Below are 16,639 nucleotides of genomic sequence, written 5' to 3' on the forward strand. Positions count from 1 at the left end.
GTGTGCGTCCAGGCCTCCCTGCCGGCCGGTCAGCTGCTGCGGCTGGACTGTCTCCTCCACGACTGGCCCCCGGAGGAGGAGGAGGAGGAGGAGGACGACGATGGCGGCGGCGGCTCCTCCTCCCGCCGGAGAGAGGCCCTGCACGTCCAGAGCGTGTCCCACTGGGCGCCGGCCAACATCGGGCCTTACAGCCAGGCCCTCCGGGTGGATGAGCGGGTGTTCTGCGCGGGCCAGATCGCTCTGGTCCCCTGCACCATGCGCCTGGTGAAGGGCGGCGGCGTCGGGACGCAGGCTCGCCTGTGCCTCGGCCACGTGGAGAAGGTGCTGGACGCCGCGATCGGCGGCGGCGGCCTGACCCTGGCTCACGTTCTCCAGGTCCACGTCTATGCCACGAGGCGTCGGGACGTTCCCGTCATCAGGGCCGTCTGGGAGAGCCGCCTGAGAGCCGCCCGAGACGAGGGCTCGCGCGGGGGGGGACCCAGAGAACCGCCACCGGACTCCGTTAGTGGTCGCCGTGGTGCCCGCCTTGCCCAAGGCGGCGTCCGTCGAGCTGCACGTCACCGCCGTCCGAGACGACCCAGGGGAAAGGACTTCCTGTCACGTGACTAGACAGTCGGGGTGCGGGTCGATTGAATGCCGAGCGGTGGTGTCCAGTGACGGCCGGAGCGCCACGCTGTCCCTTTCCCTGTCCCTGGCCCATGCCGCCGCCACACCCACCTCCGACCCAGAGGTCTCAATAGACGTGATGGAGGCGCTGGAGGCGATCGGCGCGACGTTCAACGGCACCGCGGAGAGGATGGGGAGTGGGCTGTCGCCGCTGTGCGCCAGGGTCTTCTATAAGGGTGACCACTCCTCTGCGCTGCTCATCGCTGCGGGTCTGGAGGAGTGTCTGAGAAGCCCGTCCGGTCCGTCCGTGGCTCTGGTTCCGGTCCTGGACTTGCCCGACTCCCTGATCCTCCACCTGTCCTGCTGGCTCAGTGTGTAGTCTGTAGAACAGTCCCGAGAGTCGACAGACGGAATGGGGAATATACCTCTCATTGTCAACGTTGATTGTGTCTTCAAACCATGTGACTCCCGTTGGAAATGCATTGAGGCGGCCATGACACACCGAAGACACAGGACACAAGTGTGTCTTGCGTGTGTCTTTAGGTGTGAATGAGGCCTTAAAGGAGAATTCCATGCTAGAAGGCTTTCTTACCTTTCTTTGTCGTTGTTACGTCCCCACCAAAGAGGTCCAGGTGTTATTTTGTGCAAAAACTCCTTATTGGCTATTTCCCCTACCATAAGCCCTCAATGAATTGCATTGCATTGAATGGGAATTGAATGGGGCTATGGGGTGTTGTGCTAATTCGCTTATTTCCATCAAAATAAGTAGTAAAGTGTGCCGCTTGGGATATTATTTACATTATGAAGAGAGGATATATACAAACAAATAATAATTTTGAGCGATGGAAATAAGCAAATTAGCATAACACCCCACAGCCCCATTCAATTCAATTAATTTAGGGCACAGAAGGGGGGACTCTTTTCTTATTCGGCATATTGGTATATAATTATGTTCATGCCATAGTCCAATGTTGAAAATGAGTGGTATTCCTCTCTTTAAATCATCCACCACGGTGCTGGAATTCAATGGAGTGTACCTCATAGTGCTGCAAACGAATATTCCATATTCTAATGAATATTCGAATGTAAAAAATAAAATAATTGAATATTTTAAATTTAAGATTCAAATTAAAAAAATATATATAATTGCTGTGTGAGTTCTGGCGAGACTGTTTTTGTTCTGTATGTTTCTATATGCTGCAGGCCTAATCTTTCATAACGTGCACATACTTATTACTAGCAACAAATATTTAAGTTTGTTTTCGTGATTGTATACGACCTTCACTTCAAGTTAACAAAGCCTTAAAGGAGAATTCCATACTAGAAGGCTTTCTTACCGTTATTTGTAGTTGTTACGTCCCCACCAAAGAGGTCCAGGTGTTCTTTTGTGCAAAAGCGCATTATTGGCTATTTCCCCTGCATAAGCCCTCAATGAATTGCATTGAATTGAATGGGGCTATGGGGTGTTGTGCTAATGCGCTTATTTCCATCGCTCAAAAGAAAACAAAAATGTATATATCCTCTCTTCATAATGTAAATAGTATCCCAAGCGGCACACTTTACTACTTATTTCGATGGAAATAAGCGAATTAGCACAAAAACCCAACCCCCATTGAGGGCTTATGGTAGGGGAAATAGCCAATAATGCACTTTCGCACAAAATAACACCCGGACCTCTTTGGTGGCGACGTAACAACTACAAATAAAGGTAAGAAAGCCTTCTAGTATGAAATTCTCCTTTAAATTATATTAGTCTTGACAAGTCCCTTTGTCTAAATAGTTGTATGTATTCCATAATGTGTCAGTTATCAATTAATAGTGTGTACACTATGGGTCTACAAAAGAAAAGCAATACTTTTTCTATTCTTTCTGTATGTATGGGATGACATTTCTCTATAAGATCTGCCACTAGAGGGGGATAGATAGCCACGGTTATTCACGCTCAAGTAGAGTTGCTAGTACAGTATATTCAATAAATGAGCAGGAAAAGTCATATCTAAGCAGATTATTTAGGCGTGAATATAGATAATACCTGTATGTGTTCCCCAGAAGGACACATGCCCACCAAGGAATGACATTTAGGCCTGACGTCGAAATTTAAAAAAAATCTTCTAAATCCTCCAGTTTTCACGATTTTTCAAAAATAGCAGACCTACAAGCTCGTAGCGCGCCACTCGGTGGCGCGCTATGAGCTTGTAGATCTGCTATTTTTCAATAGCTAAATTATAACATGTTTAAAACACCAAAAGGGGTTCCCGCCCAAAATGGGCTAGATGCACTGTAAGACTACTTACTACAGTGCATCTCTTGGCTCTGCAACATTGGCTTGTTGTTGCAGATTTATCAATGGATATCAAGTCAAGTGTTCATTTTGTTGACTAAGACAAAGATTTTGATATTTAATCGGCTAAAACTAGACTTAAAGCGCAAATAACATGCATTTTAAAACTGCTTTTAATATTTAATATCATATTGTCTATGTCCCTCAAAGTTATTTCTAATGGTTTGAGCCTCAATCACCACTCTGATATAACCAGTCCTTGTCATTTCTTTCTGGACTTTGAAAGCAGTTTTAGCTGCAGTACCACAATGTCCTGAGGTGGTGGGGGTGCTGATATGCAGATTATTTAATATTTGAGTCATTATAATACTGATGCTAGATAAAACCTGGCTTGTTTCCATTCCATGCAAGCTTGGAAAATAAACAATGGTGGACATTGTAAACAAAGTGGAAATGCAAATTTGGAACTGAAGACTGAAGAAGAGGAGGAATTATACAAAGTAGGGTGACATTGATGACATCATGATGAGGCCAAAATCAGTTGAGCCGTTCCTGAGAGCAATTTCCATTAAAACACCCATATGACATGAAAGCCTGATTGTTCAAAATTGGTTATTTGTGGGGATAGAAAACACATATGGGAGCCCCAAAAACACAAAAGAAATTGAAAAAGTTGAATTTTATGTTATAGGTCCTTTAAGACTAAACAATTTCAGATCACTAAATAGGACTAAAAGTAAATGGTGTGTTAGACTAATCAGACTTTGCTGTCAACATGAACATTGGCAATTTGATTTTGAGGTTTAGTTGGCTAAGACTAGACTGGTAAGACTGAACCACTTCAGATCACTATAAAATAGGACAAACTAAATGGTGTTCAAAAGACTAAGACGATCAAAACGGTCAAAAATGAACACTAACAGAATTAGATACCCACCCCTTTTTTCCCCTCACTGTATATGTTTCTTTTCCCTTTTTACCTCCATTATGATGCATTCCTGTTCTGTTCTTTGTCTATATAGAAGTGTCTATTTGTACGTCTCTAAATGTTTTTGATGAATTGAACATGGTGGACCCTATTGGAAACAAGTGTAATGCTTAATTGGGTCGTCCACTCATAGTTAACAGCCTTTGTATTGAGTTTGTGCTTGAAATGTACTGTAATTCTGCAAACTGTTAATAAATATATCAATCAATCAATCAGATGCACTGCGATGCATTTGAAGCCAATTAATACAAGCAGAATATAATTAAACAAATAATTTGTTTTTTTAACCCATTTCGTTTTCTGAAAAACCCACGTTTCCAACTGGTTCTCAAACAATTTCATGTCAAGGAGCCACAGAATTATATGTAATTGGCCACCGACCCCCATCTGAAAATAATGTTGTTCCAGGGACCCCCTCCCAGAAGCAAAGATTTGAGTTAAAAAACGTTCACTCTGAAAGAATATATATTCAAAGATGCACCACATTTTCGCGATTTTTCAGACCTACAAGCTCGCCGCGCTATGAGCTCGTAGATCTGCTATTTTTCAATAGCTAAAATGCTATTGAAACACCAAAAGGGGTTCCCGCCCAGAATGGGTGAAACGGCCTGTGAATGAAATTGTGTGAATGCTATTAAACCTGTAATAATATGTACATTTACAGTCATGCGGCAGAGAAGGCTAAATTGCAACTTTTAACACCCGGGATTCAAACCTGCAGGTGTCCTGCATGTGTGGACAAATCTACCTAAAAGACTTACTGTAATATGTATATGACATGAATGTAAGGTGCCATAATTCAGGGGTGCCGTGGCGTGGACGAGTTATTTACGGGGGTGCACCTGAGCCGAGACGTTTTGAGAACCTCTGAATGTCTCAATGGAAGAGCAGGGAGACCCCCCTCCAGCGTTATATCGTAAGGACGATTCTACAAACAGTTTTCTGAAAAACCCTATGTTTCTATGTCAGTGGTTCTCAACCTTTTTCATGTCAAGGACCCCCAGAATTATCTCTATTTGGCTGTCGACCACCCCATCTGAAAATATGTTGTTCTAGGTACCCCCTGGAAGCAAAGATTTGAGTTAAAAACGTTCGCTCTGAAGGAATATTCAAAGATTCGCACCACATGTTCACGATTTTTCCAAAAAAATAGCAGACCTACAAGCTCGTAGCGCGGCACTCGATGCCACGCTATGAGCTTGTAGATCTGTTATTTTTCAATAGCTAAAGTATAGCATAATGCTTAAAACACCAAAAGGGGTTCCCGCCCAGAATGGGTTAAAATACTGTACCATACCAACAGATTGGTTAAAACGTTTTATTCATTAAAAGTTCCAGAGTACAGTTTTTGAAAGCTTAGACTGGCAAGTCTAGTCTTCAGTAATAAGTCTTTCCACGTGGAAAGGAATGATGAATTGCACACTCTCATCGCGGTGCACTTAACAAGACTTCCATTTGCATAATTTGTTGCTGTCCGGAGGAGATTTTTAATTTATTTCCTATAAATCAGAGGCGAGCTATAGAGGGTATGCACGTGACATCATCAAACCTGGAAGTTATGCAGGAACGCCTACTGAGTGGCAAAAAACTACTTTCTGGCCTTGACAACCCATGCATCCGAACAGAAAAGTCATATTTGATTGCATTAAACAACGTTAAACAATGTTAAACTCACTTTGCATGTTGCTTCGCCACTCGATTTGCCATTCACTTTAAGCATGCGCATGCCCTCTATTGAACACCCTTTACGTCTGTGTGTGTTGTTTCGAAAACTCCACCACCTCTCTCCTTCTCATGCAAGTAATTGACAATATCTAAAGTCACAACAACACCAACTTTGATGAGGCGGTATTGCATCGTTTAAAAAAAATATAAGGTTTTATTAATTTCCTTAAAAAAAAACGTATATTTTGGAGTTATGAGGTTTCCCGCCGGACAGCAGAGATGTATACAAAAACAAATCGATGAACTTGCTTAATGTTTCCGTTGTACAAGTTCAGATTCTCCTTATGTTTGTATCTTTTGAGCACCAGGTCACACATAGCCCTCAAACCCGTGTTTAAAATGTTGTGTCCTTCCTTACATATACCCATCTCCTCCCCATGTGCCATCAGCTGAATAACATAAATCAAAATCAAGTTATTGTACTTTTGACAACATGGTTGGCAAATTAAAGCCTTTGTTGATGAAATTATTGCACTTCCCAGGGGCTAAAATGTGGTTTTGTTTTGAGCAATGAACTCAAAAGGTAATTGTTGATTTAAAGGTATATTCAGTGATTTGACTTAATTCAAATATCACTTATTTTTTCTTTTTTTCTGGATAATCCTCCCTACTATAGAGTGTGCTGACCATATAAGGAGTTCCTCCCTGTCCCCAGTAAGCCCCTGGGGTCAAAAACCCCTAGTTTCAGTTTTGGTGGCGGGTGGCAAAACCGTCATCCAATCAGGATGAGAGGGGCCTTCCTCCAATCATGATCGAGTGGGGGCGGGCCTTGGTGCACATTCTGTTGGCCTGTTGCACTTCCCCCCACTGTAGAGCGTGCATGTGCACATTTTGTTACCGGGGCGGACTGGGTGGTTTTCCAAATCACCCAAATCACTGAATGCGCCTTTAAGTTATTTATTCCAAAGCGGATACTGTATGTACTGTGATGTCATACGGATGTGGCATTCCAACTTTCCTGAAGGTTTTCTGAAAAATACATTGTTTTCCCTTGCAGGTTTCAATTTCACCGATTAGCCTAATGCTAGTTCTACTACAGTAGTTGCTTTGCTACCGAAAATAAGTGTCCGGCAGAGTCTCTCTGAGGAAATCTATTCATGAAACCAAGTGTAAAATGACTTGTCTTTTATTTATTACAGAATCTCTTGTCCACTAGTCCCTTCCTAACATTTTAGTCTAGTTTGTATTTTTTGATGATATTGTCAATATATTTAGTCTCAGTTTTAGTCATCGTAGCTTAGTTTTCATGTAGTTTCCATTTAGTTTTCGTCGGTGAAAAAAAGGTAGTCGACGAACATTTCTCGTCGACGTAATCAACACTGACAATGTTCGGTTTCTGAAGTAGGTTTCCTACTCGAATTTCCAATGGCGGGACACGACGTGACGTGACGTTCTCAAAACGGAGCTCACTGAACACAATGATCAACATGTTACGCTAAAAAAAATGATAATTACTCTTGCAACTCCTCCTCCTCCTCCTCCTCCTCCTTCTTCCTCCTCAAGCTGCCATTCATGTGATGCGTTGCTGCGCCGCCGTCTTTGCGGGAGGAGCGCCCCTGCCTCCGAGGGGAGTTCGGGGTGGGGCTGGAAGGAGGAGGAGGAGGAGGAGGATGCCCCCGTGTCCGAGGGGAGTTCGGGGCGCTGGAAGGAGAAGCAGCAGGAGGAGGAGGAGGCCCCTTCCTCCTCCGGGGGGAGGTCGGGGGGCTGGAAGGAGAAGCAGCAGCAGGAGGAGGAGGCCCCTTCCTCCTGCGGGGGGAGGTCGGGGGGCTGGCAGGGGGCGGGCTGGGTGACGCCGAGGAGCGTCGTCTTCTGGTGGGACTGCTGCTGGGGGAGCCCCGGGGCGAGGAGTAGGGCGACAGAGCCTGGAGCATGCGGCCACTCTGCTCCTGGATCACGTGCTGCAACGCAGAGTATAGGGCATTCACTTCTAGTCCTTTTTACTAGCCGACTAGTTGCCCAGTTTACTAGTCGACTAGTTGTTTAAACCCATTTAGGCCCGACGTCGAAATTAAATTAAAAAAAATGTCGTCTAAATCTTGTCAGTTTTCTGAAACACCTCATGTTTCTGTATCGGTGGTGCTCAATATTTCATGTCAAGGACCTCAAACATTATATGTAATTGGCCTCCGACCCCCATCTGAAAATATGTTATTCCATGGAACCCCTCAGAAGCAAAGATTTGAGTTAAAAACGTTCGCTCTGAAATAATATATAGGCTATTCAAAGATTCGTGCCGCATTTTCACGATTTATCAAAAATAGCAGACCTACAAGCTCGTAGCGCGCCACTCGGTGGCGCGCTATGAGCTTGTAGATCTGCTATTTTTCAATAGCTAAATTATAACAATGTTTAAAACACCAAAAGGGGTTCCCGCCCAGAATGGGTTAATTACCTATTATGTAAAAAAATAATGTTTTTTTATTTTTGGGAAATAAATATTAGTACATTTAAAAACTGTGTACATTGGTGACTATAACTATAATCTACCTGATCTTGAGGCCTACAAAATCAAGAAAAAGAAAAAAAAAATGTTTTCTCATCAACTAGTCAACTAGTACCAACAAGGTCGACTAGTGGATTTACTAGTCGACTAGTTGCTTAATGCCCTAACGCAGAGTCAACTTCATTGTCACGTCACAGTGGGTGAAATATGATTTTGTGCATAGTTCCCACCAGAGTGTAGAGTAGGAGAGTAGCGACACGCTTTGATCTCGCCACAAAGCGGGTGCCTATGTGGGCTATAGTTCCAAACATTGCTCCTATGGCTGGAACTATCCCATTGAGATAGAATGAGCACTTCCGCATTCCATTGTTACAATGGGAGTCAACACTATAGCGTCGCCACTCTCTTACTAGATTACTCTGGTTCCCACAACCCAATAGACCAGCACCGAAGTCTTGATGTCAATATCGGGTTCATTTGCATTGTAATCCTCATAGGAGGATTTTAGATTTCTCATATAAGAACTGTGTTTGAAAAGTCACCCAGGCCGTTTCACTCATATGGATATGAAGAGTCAACTGACTGAGAGAAAACGCTATAATGTTACTGCTACTGAATTAGTTACATTTTCGCTAGAAACAGACTATCATATGAGTGACTAACGGTCGCAAACGATACAGAGACGCCTCCCTGACAATAACGCAGAGACAGCTTGTTTATTTTTGGACCACAATGCTTATATGAGACGGTTTTAAGATGACCCCATGTTATTCTCCATAGAGAAATTACTTCCGTGAACCCGGGGAATCGAGGGGATGAGCGAGTGACGTCAGGACTTCGGCGCTCTATAGAAAGAACCCGATAGACCCAATAGAAAGAAGACATAAAGACATAAAAACCCACCAGCCTCTGATTGGCTCCTGTGACGCACGGCGGAAGCTCGGCAAGCTTCCGCCGTGCGTCACAAAAGCTTGCCTCCTCTCGAGATACCGTCCCACGCCCCAGAGAGCCGAAGGAGGCGTCTACCTTTCTATGTCTATGGTGAGGTCTATAGAGCGTCGCAGTCTCGCCCCCCTCGACAGACCCGGAAAATAATTCCCCGTTCATTTTCCCCACAGACTTTTCAAAAAGTATTTATTTAAAGACGCTGCGGACAAAGCCAACTCGAGTTGTGACAAATCATGACAATAAACACAATGTTTTGGGGCCGATCAAATAATACAAATACAAAAAAGACAGGATACAACACTTTTTTTGTTTTGTTTTTCTTCTTACAAATGATTTGATCGGCCCCAAAACATTGTGTTTATTTTTATTTTATTTTTTTAAATGTTTTTTTATTTTGTGGCTTTCGCCTTTTATTTTTATATTTTTTATGGAGGGACAGACAGTTGACTGACAGGAAATGGGGAGAGAGATGGGGGGGTGACATGCAGTAAAGGCCGTCGGGACCGGGAGTCGAACCCGCGGCACACTGCCAGACTGGATTACCAGCCAAGGTGCCTGGACCGCTGAGCCACGGCCCAGGCCAACATTGTGTTTATTGTCATGATTTGTCACAACTGTCACAACTGTCACAACTCCAGTTGGCGTAACCATCTTCATATCAATACTTTTTGAGAAAGTCTATGAGGAAAACGAACGGGGAATTATTTTCCAGCTCTATAGCAGGGGCGGGCAACTGGCGGCCCCGGGGGGCCACATGCGGCCCCCACCTTCACTTAATGTGGCCCTCAGGTTAATGTCAGAATACTGATATAATATTGGTTTCAGCTGTTTACAATTCCACAACATGCAAACGTGACCCGCTTTAATTACTTCAGTCTAAATTAGTAGCTCAATTGCTCAACACAAGGCATTTGAAATTACATCAAAATGTAAATGTTCCAACATCCCTGATGACTGTTATTTTCTTTTCTTTTAATTTTATTTTTCCAATGGTAAAGTACCTGTCTTGCTTTATTTATTATTATTATTATTATTATTATGATTGTTTTTGATGTATTGTAATTTTTTGTAAATCTGTTTCGATGTTCAACCTGTGGGGTGGAGGAAACCCCCCTTTTCTTTTAACAAAAAATAAAATAAAAACTCAGGATTCCAATTCAAAAATAGCAAAAAATAATTCAAGATTTCAATTCGAATATAGCAAAAATATTTATAATATATTTTTGCTACGACAGTAATATAGTGGCCCTCTGGAGTGAGTGTGGAAATATAGTGGCCCTCTGGAGTGAGTGTGGAAATATAGTGGCCCTCTGGAGTGAGTGTGGAAATATAGTGGCCCTCGCCATCGTCACAGTTGCCCAGCCCCTGCTCTATAGGGAAGGCAGACCCTACCCATGCGCCGTCTGGGCCAAAGAGCTCCAGGAAGTTGCCGATGAACTCCCTGGACTTCTCCTCCCACTTGTGGATGAGGTCGTGGCTCTTCTCCTCCACCCGGTGCACCAGATCCTTGGACTTCTCCTCCACCCGGTGCACCGTCTCCTTCATCTTGTCCACCTGGTTCTGGAGACGGTATTTATTCTCCTGTGTGAACAGAAGTTATATCTAGAAGTCAAAGTCTCCCAATAGTAAGAGAAATCTATGAAAATCTGGGAACTAAATCGTTACCAAGAAATTTCTTCACCAATGTGTTTCTAAAGGTGTCTAATAACATGTACTAAAAAATTTCATCATTCTTTAAGTAACATGTGACATATTAAACTATAGGGTTTTCATGATTCTGAATCCATTCCAAGCATTAGTTTTGCACAAAAAACACTCCTTGGGGGGAAAACAGCCTCACAAACGTGATGAGGTCAGCACATTTTGTCAAGTGGATATGGCCTAATTTAGCCCAAGGAGTGTTTTTTGTGCAAAACTAATGCTTGGACTGGATTCAGAATCATGAAAACCCCCTAGTTTCATATGTCACATGCTACTTAAAGAATGATGAAATTTGGACTTTTTTGCCTTATATAGGATGTTAAGGGTATGGTCACATATTATGCTAATAACTCAATTTCCCACGGGAGTTGAATTTCAAACTTTTAGTATATGTTATTAGACACCTTTTAGAAACACATTGGTGAAGACATTTCTTGGTAACGATTTAGTTCCCAGATTGGTCAAATACCTGATAAAATGCCCTTACTACAAGGGGGAGGGGTCTGTTGTAGGAGCCAAAGAGTGCTTAGTTACGGTTACTTTTCACTTGGTTGGTGATGGGTGTGGGCACCGCGTCGACACTCCATTATTAGTGGGAGCGTCTCTGTGGGTGGCCACCGGTAGTTGACAAATGCAGGTATCTGTACCAGCTCACTCTAATGGCGCGATTCATACTCCTATTTTAGAGCCGAATAAAAGTCGGTTCGGCTCTGTAGAGCCTACAATGTGACGTCATTTGAGGTTCGGGGGGGCGGGTACCGCCCTAAAGTCGGCTCTTCGGTGCTACTGAAAATGTCTGACGAGCCGAAATCATTTCGGCACTACAGCGGTAAAATAGGAGTATGAATCGGCCCTATGGCTGTTTGAACTTGGAGGCAGGGTGAGCTGGGAGCGATACATTTTGTTGATTGCACTTTATTTTGGTATATCGATTAATCGTTTGGTTTGCTCACCGTTTGATTGTTTGGATCCTTTGCACATATTTATTGCATATATATATATATATATATATATTTATTGAAATTGTATTGTGATATTTGGTGCACTGAATAACTATAAACATTTTAAACGTGTGATTTTAACATTGTTGGATGGCGTGTCATTACAGTTTGTTTTCGGCTCCCATGTTTAGCCTGTCGGTTGAGTAATTTAGTGGACATTATTATCAGCCAAAACAGGGTCTCTAACATAGACTCATACATAGTCTGGATTTTCGGTGGTTAGGTGACCACCGAACTACAACATGACGTCACGAGCCACGGTGAAGAGCAAACCACCGCCCCAGCCCTTCTCTCTGTTTTTACTCACCACCGCTCAACGTTATTTCAGCTCCGGTGGTCACCTCACCTCACCGAAAATCCAGACTATGAATAGGTCTCTAAGACTGCCTCCCCCTGGCCGGGCCAGGGTGGCCTGATGGAGGGGAAAGGGGACTGGTTGGAATAACGTGTTCCTCCCACGCTCTACGTCCAACCAGGGAAACAAAGATTTGCGCCACATTTTCTCGATTTTTCAAAAATAGCAGACCTACAAGCTCATAGTGCGGCACTCAGTGCCGCGCTATGAGCTTGTAGATCTGCTATTTTTCAATAGCTAAATTATGACATATTGCTTTAAAACACCAAAAGGGGTTCCCGTCCCGAGAATGGGTTTTAAACAGCACAATCTAACGAGCGATATAAGCCTCGGCCTTACGTAAATGAATCCGACGTTCAGTTCCCGCGCCGTGTAGCCCCGCTGCAGATTGCGGCGCGCGTAGACGTCGTAGTCCCGGACGATACGAGTGATCAGGTCCGACGTGGAGATGCCCTCGGTCCTCTGAGTGGCCACAAACATTCCTGTGAAGACGAGAACACATGCACACAAGAACCAATCATGATGACAATACAAAACAGATTGCATTTTGTTGCTCTGGAGAGGGAAGTCTGGAGCTCTCTGGTGGAGCGGTTGCCCCCGCGACCCGACTACGGATAAGCGGTTGAAGATAGATGGATGGATGGATGGACTGCATTTTGTATAGCACTTGTTTTCTATGCACTTATATGCCTACTCAAAGCGTTTTAACCCATTTAGGAAACAAATCTTCTAAATCCTCCAGTTTTCTGACAAAAAAATATTTTCACGATTTTTCCAAAATAGCAGATCTACAAGCTCATAGCGTGCCATTCGGTGGCGCGCTATGAGCTTGTAGATCTGCTATTTTTCAATAGCTAAATCATACATGGGCAACTGGCGGCCCGGGGGCCATATGCGGCCCCCAACATCACTTAATGTGGCCCTCAGGTTAATATCACAATACTGTTATTATTGATTTGAAAACATGACCCGCTTCAATTACTTCTGTCTAAATTATAGTAGCTTAATGAGTAGTATTATTAAAATGTCTTTTATGTCCAATGTATTTGTATTTAGTTTATAAAGTTAACATTACATATTAATTAAAGTCATTTGAAAGGCATTTGAAATTAAATAATGTTACTTTTCAGGATTCCAATTGAAAAATAGCAAAAATAGCTGATCTACAAGCTCAAAACGCGTCACACGCGTTTTGAGCTTGTAGATCGGCTATTTTTGCTAGAACAGTAATATGCAATGTGGCCCCTCTGGAGTGAGTGAGGAAATATAGTGGCCCTATCCATCGTCAAAGTTGCCCACCCCTGAGCTAAATTATAACATAATGTTTAAAACACCAAAAGGGGTTCCTGCCCAAAATGGGTTAAAATGGTCCATTCATTCATACATTGGGAGGTGAGGCGGCGAACGGTATTGAGACGTGTGGGGACAAAATCTGTATACAGAAAAATCCTTAGTATATCACAACAAATGCATCTTAATTCGAAACTAACTGTTGAAAGAGAAGTAGATGGACAAAAGAACAATCTTTAACTGATTTATTCTCAGAATTAAAAAAAGAATAAATCGGTTAAACTTCTGTTTCAACAGTTAGTTTCAATTAGGATGCATTTGTGATATATTAATAAAATAAAAATAAAATAAAAATAAAACAAGAAAACATCCATTGAGATAAGCATAAAATGGATTATTAGTTATTATGCCCGTCCTAATAACCTAATAAACGCATGTCATACAAAAGCAGGCATGGCCGGATTTATGGCCAGGAGTCATTTTTTACTGAAACTGAATGGTTGGAACGGATTCAGCACCCGGAGAAAAAAAAAACCTATTTACACACCTCACAAGCTCATATTGGCCAATTTAAAAATGTCCTGCTTTTAGCCTATAGGCCCAAAGTTTTCCAGGGGAGTTTGCTTGGAAGAATTTTCCCTAACTACTTCCCACACCAATCAAGGTGGCAACCACTGGAGGCAATGCTGGGTTCAATGTCTTGCCCAAGGACACTTCGACATGTAGACAGTAGCCCCCTTTTTGAAACTAGCTCCTCGCCACTCGCCCTACACACTTCCACTCGGTTTGAGCATAGATATATAAATAATAGAGACGGAACCGGAATCCCCCTCCCATCCACTTGCATTGCATTGCGTCTCGGTTATTTATATATCTATGCTCAAACCGAGTGGAAGTGTGTAGGGCGAGTGGCGAGGAGCTAGTTTCAAAAAGGGCCTAGAGGAGCCGGGATTCGAACCGCCGACCCACGGATCCTTGAATGACCTGCTCTACCTCCTGAGCCACAGCCACTTCACTATGACGCACAAATGACAGCAATCACATGATCAAAAATAAAATATGACTGAAAATGTAATTATATTCAGTTATTATCATTCTAAACCCTATGTTCCCGCTGTGCTGCGTGAGGCTTTAAGTTGCTTTAGTGCTGCCAGAATTGGCCAAAAATGACATTCGAATATTCCTTTTAAAATACCACATTCGAACAAATTTCGAATGATTTCGAATGTCGAATGTATGAGGTTTTAATATGAATATGATATGAATATTGCAGCCTGATATGCTGTAAAACATTTCTTTCTTGATCCGGTCCTGTATGGGCCGCAGTTGGTGCTGAGAAATGCGCTCTCTTGAGGTTTGTGCGATCAAATGAATGATTCATAATTTTTGTATAATGTTTTCGTTTACGTGGCAGAGTCTCGCCAGAACTCACATAGCAATTTTATTGTCATTTTTTTTAAATTTGAATCTTAATTTAATAAATTTGATTTATTTTCTACATTCGAATATTCATTCGAATATGGAATATTCGTTGGCAGCACTACTTTGCTTTAATGAAATATCTGAGACCAGGCATTCACATTTATGGAAGATGTTTCTGAACATACAATACATGAATTACCTGTATATTGCTAGTTTGACCGATTTATCTTAAAACAAACTGAAAATAGCCAATCTCACAAGCTTGTAGATGGGCTATTTTCTGTGCGTGACATGCTCTCCACCAACAGATTACTACAAACTGGCACTTGAATGAAGTCTGGATGGACGGTGGGGGGGGAAACCCAGAGAGCACCCAGAGAGCCGACACAGACAGACGGCTACAATGGTGCTAAAAATAGCCTCTGGCTTGATGTGTTTTTTTTCCAATAACAAGGCCTGCTGCTATCCTCCGGTCGAAACAAGCCCACTGAGCTTCCCTAAAACCGCCCATTTAACGTGACTTAACGGCAGATTTCGGTCATCGGCTCACGTACAGTAAGGAGACGTGAGCTCACCTGTTTCCTTGATGTGTTTAATAACGTACAGTAAGGAGACGTGAGCTCACCTGTTTCCTTGATGTGTTTAATAACGTACAGTAAGGAGACGTGAGCTCACCTGTTTCCTTGATGTGTTGTTTAACGTACAGTAAGGAGACGTGAGCTCACCTGTTTCCTTGATGTGTTTAATAACGTACAGTAAGGAGACGTGAGTTCACCTGTTTCATTGATGTGTTTATTAACGTACAGTAAGGAGACGTGAGCTCACCTGTTTCCTTGATGTGTTTATTAACGTACAGTAAGGAGACGTGAGCTCACCTGTTTCCTTGATGTGTTGTTTAACGTACAGTAAGGAGACGTGAGTTCACCTGTTTCCTTGATGTGTTTAATAACGTACAGTAAGGAGACGTGAGCTCACCTGTTTCCTTGATGTGTTTAATAACGTACAGTAAGGAGACGTGAGCTCACCTGTTTCCTTGATGTGTTTAATAACGTACAGTAAGGAGACGTGAGCTCACCTGTTTCCTTGATGTGTTGTTTAACGTACAGTAAGGAGACGTGAGTTCACCTGTTTCCTTGATGAGTTTAATAACGTACAGTAAGGAGACGTGAGCTCACCTGTTTCCTTGATGTGTTTATTAACGTACAGTAAGGAGACGTGAGCTCACCTGTTTCCTTGATGTGTTTATTAACGTACAGTAAGGAGACGTGAGCTAACCTGTTTCCTTGATGTGTTTATTAACGTACAGTAAGGAGACGTGAGCTCACCTGTTTCCTTGATGTGTTTAATAACGTACAGTAAGGAGACGTGAGCTCACCCGTTTCCATTGATGTGTTTAATAACGTACAGTAAGGAGACGTGAGCTAACCTGTTTCCTTGATGTGTTTAATAACGTACAGTAAGGAGACGTGAGCTAACCTGTTTCCTTGATGTGTTTATTAACGTACAGTAAGGAGACGTGAGCTCACCCGTTTCCTTGATGTGTTTAATAACGTACAGTAAGGAGACGTGAGCTCACCTGTTTCCTTGATGTGTTTATTAACGTACAGTAAGGAGACGTGAGCTCACCTGTTTCCTTGATGTGTTTATTAACGTACAGTAAGGAGACGTGAGCTCACCTGTTTCCTTGATGTGTTTAATAACGTACAGTAAGGAGACGTGAGCTCACCTGTTTCCTTGATGTGTTTATTAACGTACAGTAAGGAGATGTGAGCTCACCTGTTTCCTTGATGTGTTTATTAACGTACAGTAAGGAGACGTGAGCTCACCTGTTTCCTTGATGTGTTTAATAACGTACAGTAAGGAGACGTGAGTTCACCTG

The 16,639-nt window shown here is 42.9% G+C and overlaps 1 protein-coding gene and 1 pseudogene across 2 annotated transcripts in view; one reads left to right on the top strand and one right to left on the bottom strand.

The window, feature by feature from the left end:
* Window positions 1-1,640, top strand: part of LOC306927429 — a 4,845-nt pseudogene extending 3,205 nt beyond the window's left edge. The window contains exon 2 of the transcript XR_013792532.1: window positions 1-1,640. This exon is cut by the window's left edge and continues 1,712 nt beyond it. The product of XR_013792532.1 is annotated as an uncharacterized misc_RNA (transcript).
* A 3,559-nt stretch (window positions 1,641-5,199) lies between these two features.
* The window catches only part of LOC306928621 (choline-phosphate cytidylyltransferase B-like), a 28,544-nt gene continuing 17,104 nt past the window's right edge, over window positions 5,200-16,639 (bottom strand). Inside the window, exons 6-8 of the mRNA XM_079508868.1 lie at window positions 12,388-12,530; window positions 10,384-10,572; window positions 5,200-7,498 (exon numbers count right to left, since the gene is read on the bottom strand). Of these exons, the coding sequence (XP_079364994.1) occupies window positions 7,052-7,498; window positions 10,384-10,572; window positions 12,388-12,530 (779 nt within the window). The 3' untranslated portion in view covers window positions 5,200-7,051. The remainder of the gene's footprint in view (window positions 7,499-10,383; window positions 10,573-12,387; window positions 12,531-16,639) is intronic.

This window comes from Electrona antarctica (assembly GCF_951216825.1).
Source record: "Electrona antarctica genome assembly, chromosome: 8".
Classification (NCBI taxonomy): domain Eukaryota; kingdom Metazoa; phylum Chordata; class Actinopteri; order Myctophiformes; family Myctophidae; genus Electrona; species Electrona antarctica.